The sequence below is a fragment of the Pleurotus ostreatus genome (assembly GCF_014466165.1).
Source record: "Pleurotus ostreatus strain PC9 chromosome Unknown scaffold_3, whole genome shotgun sequence".
In the NCBI taxonomy this organism is placed as follows: Eukaryota; Fungi; Basidiomycota; class Agaricomycetes; order Agaricales; family Pleurotaceae; genus Pleurotus; species Pleurotus ostreatus.
The window spans coordinates 272,916-289,889 of NW_023503158.1; the positions used below are offsets into that span (position 1 = coordinate 272,916).

The 16,974-nt window shown below is 50.2% G+C and overlaps 6 protein-coding genes across 6 annotated transcripts; 3 read left to right on the forward strand and 3 right to left on the reverse strand.

The window, feature by feature from the left end:
- Positions 1–896: 896 nt before the first annotated feature.
- Positions 897–2,532, reverse strand: PC9H_004528 (uncharacterized protein; the record flags this gene model as incomplete). The annotated part of the gene is made up of 10 exons (XM_036774111.1): positions 897–1,042; positions 1,104–1,309; positions 1,359–1,380; positions 1,431–1,590; positions 1,630–1,733; positions 1,785–1,869; positions 1,925–1,988; positions 2,046–2,218; positions 2,283–2,431; positions 2,490–2,532. 10 exons carry the CDS (start codon positions 2,530–2,532, stop codon positions 897–899), a joined length of 1,152 nt encoding a protein of 383 aa, XP_036632613.1.
- Positions 2,533–5,234: 2,702 nt separating this feature from the next.
- PC9H_004529 (uncharacterized protein) lies at positions 5,235–6,494 on the forward strand (the record flags this gene model as incomplete). The annotated part of the gene is made up of 6 exons (XM_036774112.1): positions 5,235–5,412; positions 5,465–5,554; positions 5,602–5,696; positions 5,745–5,951; positions 6,008–6,193; positions 6,243–6,494. The coding sequence occupies 6 exons, from the start codon at positions 5,235–5,237 to the stop codon at positions 6,492–6,494; spliced, it is 1,008 nt and encodes a 335-aa protein (XP_036632614.1).
- Positions 6,495–6,745: 251 nt separating this feature from the next.
- Positions 6,746–7,209, forward strand: PC9H_004530 (uncharacterized protein; the record flags this gene model as incomplete). Its single annotated transcript, XM_036774113.1, has 2 exons — positions 6,746–6,985; positions 7,036–7,209. The coding sequence occupies 2 exons, from the start codon at positions 6,746–6,748 to the stop codon at positions 7,207–7,209; spliced, it is 414 nt and encodes a 137-aa protein (XP_036632615.1).
- Positions 7,210–7,491: 282 nt separating this feature from the next.
- On the reverse strand, positions 7,492–9,608 carry PC9H_004531 (uncharacterized protein; the record flags this gene model as incomplete). Its single annotated transcript, XM_036774114.1, has 9 exons — positions 7,492–7,599; positions 7,657–7,922; positions 7,975–8,293; positions 8,344–8,452; positions 8,506–8,571; positions 8,619–8,702; positions 8,755–9,162; positions 9,222–9,300; positions 9,356–9,608. 9 exons carry the CDS (start codon positions 9,606–9,608, stop codon positions 7,492–7,494), a joined length of 1,692 nt encoding a protein of 563 aa, XP_036632616.1.
- A 2,440-nt stretch (positions 9,609–12,048) lies between these two features.
- PC9H_004532 (uncharacterized protein) lies at positions 12,049–14,156 on the forward strand (the record flags this gene model as incomplete). The annotated part of the gene is made up of 5 exons (XM_036774115.1): positions 12,049–12,405; positions 12,458–13,011; positions 13,069–13,697; positions 13,753–13,867; positions 13,922–14,156. 5 exons carry the CDS (start codon positions 12,049–12,051, stop codon positions 14,154–14,156), a joined length of 1,890 nt encoding a protein of 629 aa, XP_036632617.1.
- A 518-nt stretch (positions 14,157–14,674) lies between these two features.
- Positions 14,675–16,095, reverse strand: PC9H_004533 (uncharacterized protein; the record flags this gene model as incomplete). Its single annotated transcript, XM_036774116.1, has 11 exons — positions 14,675–14,830; positions 14,880–14,904; positions 14,963–14,998; positions 15,049–15,070; positions 15,130–15,157; positions 15,211–15,229; positions 15,283–15,323; positions 15,367–15,633; positions 15,690–15,837; positions 15,888–15,901; positions 15,964–16,095. The coding sequence occupies 11 exons, from the start codon at positions 16,093–16,095 to the stop codon at positions 14,675–14,677; spliced, it is 888 nt and encodes a 295-aa protein (XP_036632618.1).
- Between the last annotated feature and the right edge of the window lie 879 nt (positions 16,096–16,974).

Sequence of the window (16,974 nt, forward strand, 5' to 3'; positions counted from 1 at the left end):
TCGAGCACATTGGGACTGCTTGGAGGAAGTTCGAGCGCGGACGCCGTACTGTCACAACCGAAGTGTGTGGTACCACTAGACTAGGGGCGCCGGGCGCTGTCTCACGATCACGCGTTAAAGTAGGAGTCTGCAGGAGTCAGTTCTTGATGGCCCTCGCATCTAGTAGTTCGCTGTGTTCACGGAGTAATTCGATAACGAGACTGGCGTAGTGCGGGCACTCTTGTTTGCAACGATAGCGTCCGTTCACAAGATAACTTTGCAGGATCGTCTAGAGATAGTCTCGTACGATGCAAAACCAGTAACTCGACCATTTGAAGGTGGAACAGAGGCCCAATTCCAAGGCTCTCAATCATAACGTCACGGCCGACGCTCGATCTAGGACTTGCTTACGCCTCTCCTCTGAGCGTGGGCGAATTGTGCATTTGAAGCTCTCTGGGGAACTGTAAAGTACGATGGGGTAAGTAATTATGTAGGTTCATTTTCATCAACCAACCTAACGAGGCCCGAGACGAAGCGGGGCTGAAACGGGCGGGGCGCATCCTGACCGTCTAGCTCAGGAGACAGTTCAAATGCCGCCAGAAGCGTCGAGACAATGATGAATATGGAGTTTTCGGCGAGGTATCTTCCTGGGCATATCCTACGATATCGAAGAGGAGTGGCACCATATCAGTAAGTCGGTAGATAGATGGTGTTACAGTATGTGTCGAGTCGAGAGAAATAAATTCCTACCTTCGTCCAAATCCGAATGCGTAAGTCGCTGGGTCAACGGCGGAATTGGGATCTAGGAACCTTTCTGGGATGAAATCCCGCGGAGGGTATTTCGGGTCACAGTCGTTCGAGATAGCCCTTGGTCAAGATAAGCATGTGCGTGTTCGACATTACAGGAGCGAAGGATATCACCAGACATTGGGTAGGACAGTTGTACCTTTCGGTATATGATAGCCTGATGGAATGATAATGGGATTCAGCATGAGAGACGTTTCTACGACCAGAAGTAGAAGACCTTCGTATGTGTCGTCTTGTGCGGTCCGCCGAGCGATACCTAGCCAGAGTGAGTATCGGCGAGCAGAAAAAATAAAAGATCTGTGTTTTGTGTAACTTACTTAGAGGCAGGGCGGGGGACCATCGCATAATCTCCTTGATAAATGCCTCCACGTACGGCAAAGACCCCTTATCTTTCATGGTAGGTAACCTATGCTCCCCGATAGCAGTATCAATCTCGCTCTGCGCGCGGGCTTGTGCATCTGGGTACATAATCATCGCAACCACCCCTGTCAAGACGACGGAATACGTCTTGGCCGTGCATAACCTAATCAATCACTGCATTACTGCTATGTGTTGTTGAGACAACTACTCACCGTTTCAGCACCAGCTGTAAAACTGGGATGAGCGAGGGCGTTTGGAAAGATGTTTGGAGGAACATGTCCCACCGCCAAAGAGGGATCCTGCCATCCATCTGATAGTCTCTTCGTACTCGTCCCTGCTAGAAAACTCGCCATCATCGCCGAAGGAGGCCAGTAAGTGGTGAGTTAGCGACGGCGGCGCATTTCCTAACGCCTGCACGTAAGGAGGTGGATCAGTGGGCGGGAACTGGGTAGTTTAATGATCAGGCGAGCCGATACGACTTACCATTTGGGTCTTGACATGTTGCAGGGGTTTGTTCAGTAGATGTTGAACCATATCTACGTCGTGCTGAACTTTCTTGGCAAAGAACAATGCATGAAGCGGCTTGACTGAAGCTATTCTGTTGGTGTGTAGATACCATGAAGGACAAACAGACTTACGGATAGGGAAAGAATCTGCCAGATGCGCCCCTGGAATCATGGACTTGGTTATAAACTCTAGAGCTTGCTCGGCCATGCGGATATACTAGGATTAGGAGTTGATTATTATGGACATGGGTTCAAATTGTGTCGAGACATACATCATCGTCGTACGATTGTGCATGGATACCATAAGTGACCGAGAGGATGATGCGACCAGCCGCCCTACAAATCGACTGGGAATCAGTAAGACATGTCTCGAAGGAAAGGAGCACGACAAACAGTCGAAAGGTTTGACGGAAATCGTCGGGGTCATCGCATAGCGACTTGTTGAGTAACGCAGCGATATCTTCCTGTACGATGTGATACTTCTTTATAGCATCAGGACTCAGCGCAGTACGCGCCAGCTTCCTGTGAAGCTTCCAGACATCGTCGCAAGGAAGCAGCGGCGTACTCTGTTTCAAATGTTTAGTCAGGCGGTTAGAGTATGCCCATGGTTCCGAAGTAAGCACATCTGACCTTGTCAAGCTCCACTAGTTCTCCGATGACTGCGAATAGCGGCCTGTGCGAGTATATTACACCTTTTCTGTCCAATAGTTCGTTGACCGCCTTGAGATCATTCAATACAACGACTGAGTTTCCCAAGCCGTGTAAGTACACCACGTCACCTAGGATAAGAGAATACGTGAGGCCAGTGATTGAACGGTGGCATCCATGGGGACATACCGTACGCCCTCTTCCACTCAGTAAGGCCTAACCAGGGGTGCATCAATGGAAAGTGAAGCAAATTCCCGATGATAGGCCAACTAGGTGGTCCAGGAGCGTATCGTCGATTGAAATGCAGGGTGCGAAGCCACAACCAGACTAGTCCTACGCCAGCCAACCCGCAGAAAATTGGCAGGTTGGCGAAGGGGAGTGCTTTGGCAATTTGGAGACCCATGCAAAGTACCAAGAGGAAGAGGCTTAGTTGTTCGCCTCAGTGTGACCCCATGGGAGCGAGCCATCTTTATAGTGGCAACCTTCTAGTCACGGAGCAATGAATCGAAGTCAAGGAAGACTTGCTCACTTCGAGGATACTTTTAAGGCTAAGAAGCACTAGGCACATACGGCAGCCATCCTTACCCACCACGACAAGTATCACACTCACCAAACGAGCGCAAAAAGAAGCCCAAGCACCATTGTAGGCCGCCAGACAAAAATAAGTTGAGCTTTCGTTGAAAGCAGCTCAATGTATGTCGTGGTTCATTTGAAGGTTTGTGAAATTTTCCTTTGCAAGTGGCTTCCGTTGGGGATTCGAAGTGTCGAATTGTGCTTTTGGAACTTTAACTGAATACGGATTTCCATGCATTCCACCAGTGGTTCAAGCTTGCGGCCCTTCTGGGTTTCCATTAGGTTTCTCTAAACCTTATTCAAAATTCAAAATGGTTACTTATTAGCTGCGATCGCTCTGAACCTCCTCGCCGTCGCTCATGATGGACTCGGACAAGGAGCCTTCTGGAACGGCTTCAACCAGCTCGACTACGCTAGAAGCACCCACTCTGACTCTCTCCGACATAATGCACTTTTCCCTGCCTCCATCTGACCTCAATGAGGATACTGTGGTTCGAATGCGGCAATGCGTGCTGGTGGGTCACTCCAGAGGGGCTGGAGTCATTTAATTTATTGCTCACTCAGCCAAATGTCTATGAAGACAAACAGGAGAGCAGAAGCCGGGCAATTGCCTTTCGAGATGATAGTGTATGTGATTCGGAATATGTAGTTACTGCAGTGGCCTAGATCATACCTCACTGACCAACGTACTGCTTAGTCTCAGGCTATCACGTTCTTGTACTCAACGCGAATAATTGCGCTGGCGTGAGGTTCTTCGGTCCCCTACTCTAAAAGCGACGGGGATACTCCTTGGCGCTTGCACATGAGCCTCAGGCGTCGGGAAAATGTCAGCTATTCAAACACAGCAAACACTGCACACGCCTCCAGCTACCTACTTCTCTGGAGCTCATCTCTCACCACAACACTCAGACCTCACACACGCGCACTCTCGACTCAAACAAATTACAGCAAAATATCTCTCTCCACCATTATCCTTTAGCATGGCACACACCCTCTCCCCCGCATATGGACTACTCGAATACAACTAACATGCCCGCTGATCTGGCGCCCGCTGCAACTCCGAGCTTACGGACACCCGACGTTATTCGTCACCCATTTTGCGATATTTATCGCCGTCGTAGGATGATCCGTGAATACTGGTATTGGATGCTCTAATGTTCGTCGCCGGCAGCTTTTTCTGGAGAATCTAGTCCCACGCTGTGGCATATCCCTTCTTGCTTATGGCGCTGTGACGGTAGAACACAAACCAGACACAGCGTCTGGTATTTCCCACTTATCGTTGATCGAAGGCGCTTACATGACTTCGACAGCCTTTCCATATGATCTGCACGATGCTTGGGTATTCAACCCGGTGACACGATTCCGAATATACCTCAGGTTTTAGCTCCTATCGTTGCCAATTGCCGATACTGAATTTGCCATCATACAAACGCGCACCTCCAAAATCCCAGCGGTCCCTTACCCATAGCTTGAGCTTGAGCAATACTTGGATCGGCGGCCATTATCAGCATGTCGGAGCCATATATGGAAAACCCTGAGGCCTGGGATCTTCCCCGCTTTGTTCGCGGCGCCCGTTCCGTTAGCCTTCTTCAAGGCTACGCAACGACCTGAGTTCTCACTGGGCCGTTGTCATTCGAATACGTGATCTTGGCCGTATCTCCGCATCTACCTTCCTCAGGTTCGATCACGCCTACTTTGGTTCTTCCCAAGCGGGAGGGACTGACCGCTTCGCCCTCGCCCAGCGCGTTGCATAATATTCCCATTCGAGGTGGTACGGTTGGGGCCGTGCCGATTGTCGCTACGACTCAGCGCGATCTCACTATTAATCGGTAAACTTTCCTTGAAGGGTCTTTAGCGGCAGGCACTTATCGACTCCTCAGTATTTTTCCAACTGTCGTTCTTATTCACGCGACTGGCGTCGAATCCCCTATGTCAAGTATCTGTCGATTGCTCTATCCGATTTTCGCTACAGTCGTCTGCGCTGTTTTGTAAACAGCCCGGCACTCCTATCGCATTCATTTCGTGCAAGAGAAAGGCCTCTCTGCGCACCATACTACAATCGCGGTGTCATAATCTTAGTGGAGCGTGCTCACTCGCTTTTTTTCATTGGTCGGTGAGCAAACAGGGACACAGGTTTTCAACGTTGTTGACCGCAGTCGTGTTGCAAAAGCAAAGATACATGAGAACTGCGCATTGATCCTGTGACGGAGAAAACGCTGTAGATACGAGCTGTGGAAGGCCCAGGTCACACACCACCTTTGTTGGCGGAGCGGTCCTTCCGCCGGCAAGTCCGCCCCTAGGTATACTTATACCAACTTTGAGTGAGTGCCCTCTATCATACATCTCGTTAATTATTTCTCAATGCCTGCATTTATTCTTCCATCCTTCCCCACCATCTTTGCATTAGCTCTTTTTCTTCAACCCACTTCCGTCGCGGCAGCCAAGGGACCATGCCCAGATCCATACCTCGACCCAAAGAATGATGAATGCAACCCTTTACGGTATATACCAGGGATTCCCATCGCGGTAATCGCTGCAAGTAAGCTAGCTATGTCCTGTGATTTTTCTATCGGGATACTAAAGTCTCTCAGTCCTCCTTGTTTCAGTCGGACTGCTCCAGACATGGCTCACGTTCAAACACGGGGCTAAGTTTATGCTCGCAATGGTCATTGGGTGTTTCAGTAAGTAACTAGATTCGCAGTTATGTGGTTAACTTATTTGTTGACAGCCTTTGCGCTTGGTATCGGGCTACGCGTGGGAGTGCACAATGACCCACACGCGTTGAACCTATATATTGCACAATCTCTGTTTGTATTGCTTTCGGTCAGTAAAGCTCACCTTGGTACAATGTGTCGACTGACATCATCCCAGCCTTGTGCATTCATTGCCTCGACGTATGCCCTACTGGGACATCTGGCCACCTACTTGGATTGCGGCGACCTCCTGCCCCTTGTCCGCCCCAGCCGCATCACCATCGCTTTCGTTACTTCGGATGTTGTCACCTTCTTGATCCAGGCCGGCGGCGGAGGCGTATTGGCCTCGAGCCGTGAACCCAAGACGATTGACCTGGGCAACAACGTGGGCCGCCTTCCATTCCTTGCCTGCTGACAGGAAATGACCATGCCAAAATACAGATGTTCCTCGGCGGCTTAATCCTCCAGCTCATCTCCTTTATAATCTTCTCTTTGATCCTATTCTGGTTCTTATTCCGGGTGTACACTCGTCGCCCAGACATTTGGACAATCGACTCCCATAAATCGTGGTGGAATGACTGGCGTACTCTAACCGTTGCATTCACGGTTACTTGTATTGGGATCCTGGTACGTCCTCTCTTCACCCCGATAAACATCTACTCACCACCATAATCAGATTCGTTCCGTCTTCCGAACGGCCGAGAAAGCAGAAGGATTTGGCGGGCCGCTCTCTACATCGGAGACAATGTTCTACGCTCTCGATACCCTTCCTCTTTTCATCGCCGTCGCCGTCTTCGTTCCATTCTGGCCAGGTCGTTTCATCAGTGACACACCTATCACGAAGCAAAATCTTCCGCATACCTCAATCCCGTTCGAACGGCTTGGACGTGACAAGCGACGCGATGAGGAGAATGCACCACTTCGTTAGAGAACGACGACCTTTTAGCACCATGGACTATATTAGATCGTTACATGTTTCTATCCGGGGCCTCTTTTCCATACTCTACGAATGTGCTCGTATCTACTCTTCCCTTTTATGGGGCAGACCTTTGTTTCGTTTGGAATATTGGAGTTTCTGCCCCTGTCCTTCATGCCCATCGATGACATCATGCTCCTGCCCTCCGTATATAAGTAGGCGAATGCCCAATCCTGAAAATTCCCCACATTTCCCTCTTTATCATGAACGTTCTTCGCGCGCGCCTTACCGCGTTTTCTTCACGCTCTTTGAAGACGCGTCCGCTGCATACTTCTTCGCAATTGAAGCAGCCGCATACAAAGGACACGTACTCGAAAGAAGTTGACACCACCCCGCCTGCAGACGACAAGATTCACCGCGTCGACCCTCAAAATGCTGCTGCTCAGAAGCCTCATGAGCCTCATAAACCTCTAGATTTACCTCCTCAGGCAAAACAGGGCGATGTGAGCACGGCGCTTGCATTTAACGTGTTCAAGGCCGCTCATATATGAAGGCATCAACGGAGCGTGGTGCCTATGATAGTGTCAGTAGCAACAAGCCATATGAAATGAGCGGGAAAGATCAGAGGTACGGTGGCATGAATGAGAAAATGGGAGAAACCAGCCAAGCGGGGGAAGGGCCTGAGGGCTCGCAAAAGGGCGGAAGAAAGCCAGAGGGCAAGGCTTGAGCCCGTGCCCAACAATGAATTCGATGTCTTGGCTGAACCTGACGAAGGGCACCAAATCTACAGACTGTATGTACATATATTTCACCGTTTAAAGCGTGGACTGACCATACTCTGTGCAGACATCAGTAGGTTGAGTTGTGACATGTGATCGCGTAATTACCAAAGAATCCGGTTGCCCAATTAGCGTTTCCGTGTTCTTGGAAGTACGACAGGGTCTCATATATCTGAGTCTTGGCTCACATGGACAGACCCCATCGACGCAACAACTGTTCTTAAAAGCACTCAATTTGGACCTATAAATTGGTACATGATACGCCTGACCAACCCAGACAGATGGTGGGGGTCATTCTGGTATGTACTCATGAACATGCCCATGCCTATCGCAGTGAGCTGAAATCAAGCCAAGCATTTAATCTATCATAACTTTGGAAGAGGTTGAAGACTCACCATGACGTCGCCATATTTACCGGTCTTGAAAACGAGACCTTTACCTCTAGCCATAATCCAAGCACTTTCGAGCCCTTTAGGCAAGACGTACATCGCCAACTCCGCTCGCCTTCTGGGGGCCTCGACAAAGAGAGACAGCCCGCATAAGAATCCAGGTATCCAAAACGATGCTCTGGAGATGAGGAGCTCGACGAGTCGTTGCACTGTTGGCAAGTTCTTTGGCGAGCTCAATCGATCATACAAGTAATGCTTATAACAGAACGCGGCTGCATGTCCCTGTCAGTGGGACTCAAAGAGGTGAGTAATCAGTGGACGTACTTTGGTATATAATGACGAATGTACCAAGGAAGGCCGAGCTGCGGGTAGTCCCCCAGCCAGCCTTCAGCAGCATCTTAAGCGGCTGTCTGAAAAATTCCTTCCGTTTAAACAGAATGGCGGGTATGAAGTGAAGCGCGCCGTAGATGGGGAGCATCCACTTGAAAACTTCGAAAAAGCGGTCGAAGGGGACCGACAAGCAAGAGTCTATTGCAGGATGCACCGCCGCGCACGAGACGTGACGAGGGCCGAAGGAGGGGGTTGGCGCGGTCGCGCGGTCGCGGAGCTCGAGGAGTTTCACGAGGTTGGAAGGTGTGATGTCCTTGAATTTGTTAGATATTGGGTACGACAATAGGGATTGTGAGGACTTACAGGCCGCCAGGAGAGTTTATCGACGTCCGCTATGTCGAAGGTTCCTTCTCGGACGAGGTCCTTGTTCATGCGAACGCACTCTGCCGGCACTTTAGCGGCTTGCCCGATCCTGGAAAGGTGGTCAGTAAGACTCGAAGGTGATGAGATCAAGATATCGCTCACCAGGAAGAGTATGAACGAGGAAGAGTATCTGGTCTCAAGAGGAATGCGTACAGGATTTGCCCGCAGCTACAGGTAGTTTGAGCAGGATGTATGATGTAGGAGAAAGTCCTTACGCGACAGAGAATACTAGTACTGCGCCGTGAGGGACGTGTATATTGTGCCTCGAGGCAAAAGAGTTGTATGACCCTTGAAGGCCACTGGAGAGTCGCATGAGATATACGCGTAATCCCGATTTCGAACTTGACATACCGAACAAACATCTGTTGAGCAATTACTCCCCTTCTATTTCGCTTCTCCCATACAATAGCCAGCGCACCAGCGACGGCACCGGCCAACGCTGCATGCCACCTCCTCGTCTTCTTGCGCACGATCATCATTTGAGCGTGTGTGCTGAGAGACAGGCGCGCTCGGCGTTCAGCCAAAGGGACTTCGACCGTCAAACGCGATGTGTTACGCCCCGATTCAAGCATGTCTATGTCGGTTTCTTCATCATCGACCGCGGAGGAACTGTAGCGTCTGGGGTTCACGGCCGGAACGAGGATCGGCAACGCGTTGATTAGGAATTTGTAGACGGCTGTAAATGTGCCCAGCATTGCGCCGAATCTAAGCGTATCGAATCCGAAGATTGCGTGTCGCACAAGGGAGAACCAGAGCGATCTAAGGGCAAAGGACTCGTTCGGTATGCCTGCCACCGTAAGTCTGCAAGAATCACGCACCTTGGCATCCTACGCATACGAATCATGGCGAGTACGACGTTTAACCCCGCTCGAATGCCAAAAGCAAGCGTAGCTGATCCTGAAACCTTCAATTATGAGTAGCCGCCTCTGACCAGCAACGAAGGCATCCTCACTAAGTCCCCCAGTGGCCGCGTGCTCAAGACATGCTTTTAGATCGGGCAAGTCTGTCACTGGCTGCCCTCTATCGCGCCATACCATTTTCCGCGCATCCTTCAGTCGCTCCTGGTAGTTGGCCAAAGCAACTAAGTTCTCGAACGACGCAATGGAGCGCTTCGGCGTGAAAGACAGATATGGCGTGCGAGATCCATTGCTGTCGCTGTTCGCGGGTTCGTCCAGGTAGGGCGGGGAAGGTGCCTGCGAGTCCATTTCGGTGGTTCCCCGCGTTTGCGGGACAGTGGGGAAGGCTATTGGCAATTTGTGGCTAGAGGCCCATATATATGGGCAGGGTGAGTGACCGGAACGCCGCCGAACTCCCCCAAAACTTAAATTATCACATTTCAGGATACCACGTGATGACACCTGCTCATTGTCACCAAGGACGGTCAACATCGCCTGCGACGTTCATCATGCAACTCCAAGCCCGCATGGCGCTCGTGGACGACCCGACGGCCGACGCGGACCCGCCCACGACCGCCGCCCCACAGGCGCGAATTACTTGGAACCGACCAAGTCCTTGAATCGCCTTTGACTCTTCATGGTAACCGTTTGTGCCGCTCAGTTTTGGTCGCCTACGGTCTCTTGTACGGGCAGGCGGAGAAGAGTTCAAGGGGACAATTTCCAGCCTCCACACCACTGCACAACCGAATGGCGACAATATACGGTGGCGATCAAGACATGACTTCGCGCAGCGAACTCCTCTATCAAAGCTCTGTCTTTGACGTTTGCCTATCAAACTCCTGTCATGAAAGCAGAAGTAGCTCGTCGTCAACTTCTTCAAAAATTAGACGAGGCGATTAGTTCGAGGGATTAAAACCTCCAGACCAGTTGTCAGCCTCCTCCAGGCCTCAGCTCTTCGAATCGCCATCGATTCTTTGCCCCCCCAATCCGGCCGAGGACCTTAGCTCCTCTTCCCTTTCGACTAGAATCTGTACGAGTATGTATGCATTCCTAAACTCGATGCCGATACCTTGTTGTAACTTCACTCTCAAGGCCTTCCACGTTACTCATATTCGTCCCGTTCGATTCTCATTGAAAAACAACTCCTGCCGATGATCATATTGTGCTACATTTCCCAATTCCGACGTCAGTTGGACGAGTCCAGAGACCAAACATCGGTAAATCTACTGGTTATAACTAACACCCCGCCGCCGTATAGAACTCTTCTTCTCGTACCACAATGATCTCTCCCGCACCTTTCACCCCGCCCGCCGCCCTCTCGCCATAGGATATCGAGGCTTTCATACTCGGGCGTGGTATTCATGGCGTTGTTAAGACGCTGCTTTGGTGCGCACACGTGGATTGAACTTTTCTCTCCCGGGCTGTTTCTTGCCCCTCTCCCGCCATCCCGCCTAAGGATAATAGGTGCTGCGAAGATGGCCGTTGGACGCGGTCTGTGACGCGGTCTGTGACGCATACCCAGCACCCGCTTGAGGTCGCTTGGGCATGCTCAGCATCTGACCGGCCTGGCGCTTCCCCTTTTGGCGATCCCTTCCATCGGACCTTCAGTTCAAAACGCCCTCGTTCTGGTTGTACCGCTTCGGCCAACTGTTCTTAGGAGTTCCTGCGACGCATCTTGGAAGGATTCCAAAATACGTAAAGGCGCATATATCAGGACTTGAAGCGGCCTATTGCTGATTGTCGTTGTCAACGATATGGACGTCGCGATCAGGTCATATTTGTTTCGGACTACCGCAACGAAGACGAATACATTGCGGCCTACGGCCGCCTCGGTACTCAAATCTCCACGAGTCCCCTGGCAGGGTTGCGTGCCGGAAGTCGCAACTGGATGGCATCAACCTCTGCACGTACATTTCGTTGGAACCCTCGTGGTGGTGACTTCGGTCTCCGGGAGGCGTCAGCCCCCTTCCTGGCACACGACGCGCCATCTATCTCTCCGAGCGTGCCTTTCGTGGCCAGGCTGCAGAACCTGAAGCATTAGTCGGTCACAGTCACGCGTGTCGAGCACTATCCGTAGTGCCCGTTCCCTTCAGCGAGCAGATGGCCGGCCGTTCCCCGTGCAGGATTTAGAGAACATCTCCTAGTATTCTCAGCCCTTCTGCTATTCCCACTCGCAGTAAACGGATTCTTCAGACGATCATCTAATCATCTTGGGGGCTCAGGTACATTATCCCAAATGTTTACAAACAACATGCACGATGCCAGTCCATTCTTCGGATTACAGAACTTGATATACATCCTTCCACCCTGTTCTCCTCCCACTCGCTTCCAATTCGCAAGCCACAAACTGTCTGGGGCTTCTGCCATTCTCGGATTGTTCCTCTTCGTGGAAAACATGCCCCGGGCCACACCCCATCCAACGTTTGCCGTTATGACGAGACCCATGATCACTTGTCGTGACGCATTTACGTGAAGTCGCGGGATGATGAATTAATCCACGATCCGTTCGCTTACCCAGACACCGCCAACGAGTTGATTCCATTCTTGCTGTACGAAAAGCAAATTCTCGAAGCGTTCCGATTCGCCACATCCGCATGGTCCTGTCACCCGGGTGGCATGCTTTGGTTCAGCAACTTGTATATCACCGGAAGGCCTATAAATACTTGGCTATGTTGGGACATTGGGACAATATATTTAATGCACACTTCAAGGTGGTAACTAACTCCTCACCAGCAATTCGACGTCTCCTATGGCTACAATCTACGAATCCAAATACGATGTGTTCGCCCACTACGGCAGGAACTTGATCAACGAGCATATCATCGCCCTCAGAAAGGAGATCAGCGAGAAAAAGGGAACCGTCATTGGGCTCCCTCGCGATGGCTTCCCTCTTCCACCATCCACGGTGTCGCAAGATGCAGCTAGGGAAGATTTTAAAGTCGGAATTCTCGGTGCTGGAGTCGGCGGGCTGTACGCCGCGCTGATCCTGGACTCGCTTGACATCAAATACGAGATCATTGAGGCCTCTGAGCGCACTGGCGGCCGCCTTTACACTCACAGGTTCAAGAGGCCGGACGGTAGTGATGGAGACAAATACGACTACTACGTACGCAAGAACTGATTCCATCCTTCAATTGTTATTGCTGACTCTTGCGTAGGATGTCGGAGCAATGCGCTTTCCCGCTACAGTCGTCATGGCCCGTTTATTCCACCTCTTTAATTACGGCCCCCTCAATGTCGGCGACTTTCATCTCTCCGGTCAACTCAAAGACTACTATTTCGACGACATTAAAGGCAACAGCCTACTATACTACAACGATGTCCGTAAACGCCGAAACTCTGCTCCCTCTGGTGATGACTTTCTCTGGTCCGAACTGGGCGTTGGTCACGATTACCTTAAAGCTGGTGTTGAAGATATCATGCAGGACGTTATCACTCCATTTTCAAACGAACTTCTACGAGACCTCGATACAGGTAGTACCACGGGCTGGGATCAGCTGATGAAATTCGATGCCTATTCGACGCGAACGTATATGTCCACGAAATATATCCCGAGCCCTAGCTTGGGCCTTCCGCCCTATAGTCCGCCCACTGCCGTCGTCAATTGGTGCGAGACTTTTGATAAGTCAACAGGCTGGTATGATAGGTCGCTGGCGGAGACAGTGCTCGAAGATATGGCTTTCAATCTCCAAGGGCCTTGGAAGTTAATTGAGTATGTTTGATCTTAAGGATGCGCCTAATCGATTCTCATTCTTGTCATTTTATTCAGTGGAGGCTCTCAGACTCTTGCAGCCATCATGGAAAATTATCTGAAAACCCGTACCTCCGGCTCCATTGCTTTCAACTCGAGAGTCACTGGCGTCGCTGCGGGAAACAGCGAAATGCATGTCTCCATTGACGGCCATGCCGAGGCTAAATCTTACCCTCACGTTATCTCGACTTTGCCTGTTCCGTGCCTGCGCGCTCTCGACCTCTCCCAATGTGGTCTTACCCTTCGTCAATCCAACGCCTTGCGGCAATTGACATACGGCCCGTCGATCAAGATTGGCATCAAGTTCCAGACTGCGTGGTGGTCGACGGCTAAAGACAAAGACGGTAATCCATTGGACATCGTCGGTGGGCAATCAGTTACCGATAGACCGATTCGAACCATCGTCTATCCATCGTACGGTCTCCCCGACACCCCTAGCACCGTCCTCATCGCAAGCTATTGCTGGACTAACGACGCTGAGCGCCTTGGTGCCCTCATTGGTACTGGAAAAGACACCTACACAGGCCAACTCAAGGAACTCGTTCTTCGGGATCTCGCTACTGTACATAACCTCGATATCAGTTTCCTTGTGGGCGAGTTCGTTGATATGTACCCTTGGGACTGGAGCCATGACCCTTTGACAACGGGTAAGCTTTCTTTGCATCGCTACTAACAGGTACTTATATGCTTGATGCTCCTTAGGTGCTTTCGCGTTCTTCGGTCCAGGCATGTTCTCTGAAGTTTATAAACATCTCACTCTCCCTACACCAAACGGTCGTTTCCACTTTGCTGGAGAAGCACTGAGTGTTCGACACGCGTATGTTCTCTTAATCACTTCTGCTGTCGCAATGTGATGATCCTTTGCCATTAGATGGGTTGTTGGTGCCCTCGATAGTGCTTGGCGTGCGGTCAAGGAGATCTTGGTGCTCGTTTATGGTACTGAAAGCGAGCAGTACAAGACGTTCCTCGATTTGTGGGGGAATAACGAGGAGTGGACCACACGACCGGCAAACAGACACGCCGCAGTGTTTTCAACCCCAGTGAAATTTCACGAGGACATGCTGCTGGACCATCTGAGGTTGAACGCCCCTGAGCTGTTCAATTAATCGTGCCCCAACCCTGTATGGAGTGCGGAGCCCATTCAGGAAGGAAATATTGCGCCGAACCTGTATGTTCAGTAGAGAATAATAATAGGTGATGAAACTTACCGAAGGAGACATTGATCTTTGTCCGGGGTAGGACCTACTTTTTCATCTTGTTCCGTGCCTGCACTACCCGCCGTACGGATGATTCTGGCAAGACAAAGCTTGACTACTGCAAATGCAATCCCTCGTTGTTACACTCTTTGGAAGTGTCGGCTGTGGTTGACCGCTAGACTCTAATCTGAGTACGCATACGACGGCATAAATTTGAACAGATTGGTGATATGAAATCAACTGAAACAGTATGTAAAGGTTTTCAGAGAAAATAGCACTGCGGTGTTCTATACCTCATGCAGAAGGCTACTTTATAGATATCCTTTGATAATGCAGATTGTCTTCGCTATACCTTATCACTGTAATTAGTAGTACTGCTTTCAGTGCCCAATGCCGCTCTCGCAAATGCAGGCTCAGTCATAGAGACATCAAAAGTAGGAATCTATTCGGGTGTACGCACGAACATAAGCACCAATGCTTGGGTGAGAAAAAGCGGACTCGCCGTGGATACGTCTCCCGCGGCCACCTTCTTGGAAGTGGGGCGAGGGTGGTGGACATCTGTGTGCGGCGGTCTGGTGTTCAGCCTAATTATCTTCAATGAGATTGTTGTCAAAATCATCACGGAGAACATACGTCGATATGAGACAGTTTGCGAAGACTGCGGGGGGATGGTAAGCCCGGTGACGTATGGGCATTGTTACCAATTGATGACTTACCCTTCGTGGAAATTGGTATAAGACACATCCAAACCACTGTATACTAATCAGTCTGCTATACGGTTTCATATGAGAGGACGACTCACAAGTGTTTTTCATTGTCAAGAACTTGGAGAGAGTGAAAACGTCAGACCCTCTTTCCAGCTCGAAAGGAAGATGGAACCAACCAAAACCAAGGACGTGACGTGGGGGACCCTAGAGAAGAAGATATGAACTTGGGACAACAAAGGCGCAAAGGGGGAGCATACATTGCAATCATACCAGTCGCTTCGTACGGAAGTCAATACTATCGAATGCAATCGACGTTCAAAGATACATACAGATAGTCCACATGATCAGTCGATCGACTAATTTCCTCGTCCTTCCCAGGAACGTCAGTCGATGTCAGATAAGTAAAGATTTACGCACTTCGCTGCTGTTGTATGTCGGTGACGCGCTAAATAGATCGTCATGACGAGCACAATGGATACGTTGAGGAAAAAGGCGAGTGATAGAAGAAGGATGACAAGCCATCGTCGTTCGGTATCGACTGCTAGCGCTGGAAGCCCAATTCTGACGGCCCGGGAGAAATAGTAAATCCAGCAGGAGGTGCGAAATAAAGAGATGGCAGTGCCGACGAGGCTGGGCCACATTTTATTCAAAAGCCTGTAGATCCTCCAAAGGTAGAAGATCTAAAGATTGAAAGATATTAGTCAAAGGTATCGAAGACGGTGCAGAAGTGTCGCACCTCCGTGATGGGCATGGCAAATATGCTGATGAATGGCGATATTGGCCAAGTTGGCAGGTGAAACAAAACAAATATGTTGCCGGCATTGATAATCGATATATTGTAGCTTAGCTCTGTCAGGCTGACATGCAAAGCGAATTCCAACGCGCTAAGGAATGTGAGCCCTTCATCATCTCGTAGGTTAACGCGCACACATACAAAATGAGCACGACCTATAGACGGAAATCAACATTTTCGAAACCACAGTTGGCCGGCGGGCCAAGGCAGGACTCACCAGTGATTTAATCCATACTGAATCGCGTGGGTAATTGGTAAAGTACATGTAGGTTTGGAGGACGAGACATCCGAGCAAGAAACCCGATATGCCGGTTGAAATTTGAAGGGCTCCAAGGGTGGGATCAGACATGGTCGGTCGGAGGTGCCTTTGCATTGACGATCGTACTTATATAACGGGCCCATCAAGTATTAGAAGTACAGCCGATGGTGGATTCGCGTTGATTGATGAGGACCATTCTTATCATCCGACCGGAAGGCGTTTGAGGACTTCCGATAGGACGGATAACCGGCGTCTACGGTGTGGCATTAGAAGTCTGTGATCCCAAATGCAGAGCATCGAAAAGGAAGTAACAAATGTACGGATCTGGCGTTCGAAAAGAGTTGACGAAGAGTCTATAATGAGCGTAACACTGCATAAATAGGCCACCGTTGAGTCCCTGAGCAGTAGGAATAAACCATCTTGTCCGTGGAAGTGGCAAGTCCGAGCAAAGGCAGAGAGTACTGCCAAGAGCACGTAGTCGTATTAGCACCAGTTGTGTAGTTTCCATATGATCAGACGGATATAAACCAGATCGTCCGTTTGTGTGGCACGGAATGGAGGTGCTGGCATTTTCTGATTTCAAAACCTAAAAAGGTCAAGGATGGCGCCAAATCTGCTTCGACACTCGGAGAAATCATTGGTAGCTGCTATGTTTAGTTGTTAATATACCTATCCCAGTCAGCGATCAAACTTACATAGCCGAAGAGGTTGGGACTTCGTACTAAGAAAGGAAAGACGGCAATCCGAGGCGAAGCTGGAGGAATTGAAGGTGTCAAAAGTTAAAAAGGTCTGGAACACGGGGGAGAATAAGGGCGTCGTTTACGTACTCTAGCCGTATTACTGCTCCCACACAGCCTTGTTCAGCCGCCGGCATCGGTTTACACCTCTGCATGTCCTCTAGGCTCTAAATTTGCAGCTTACAGCCTCTGCAAATTCTGCCTACCATTCGTACCTTCGTCCGGCAGTTCA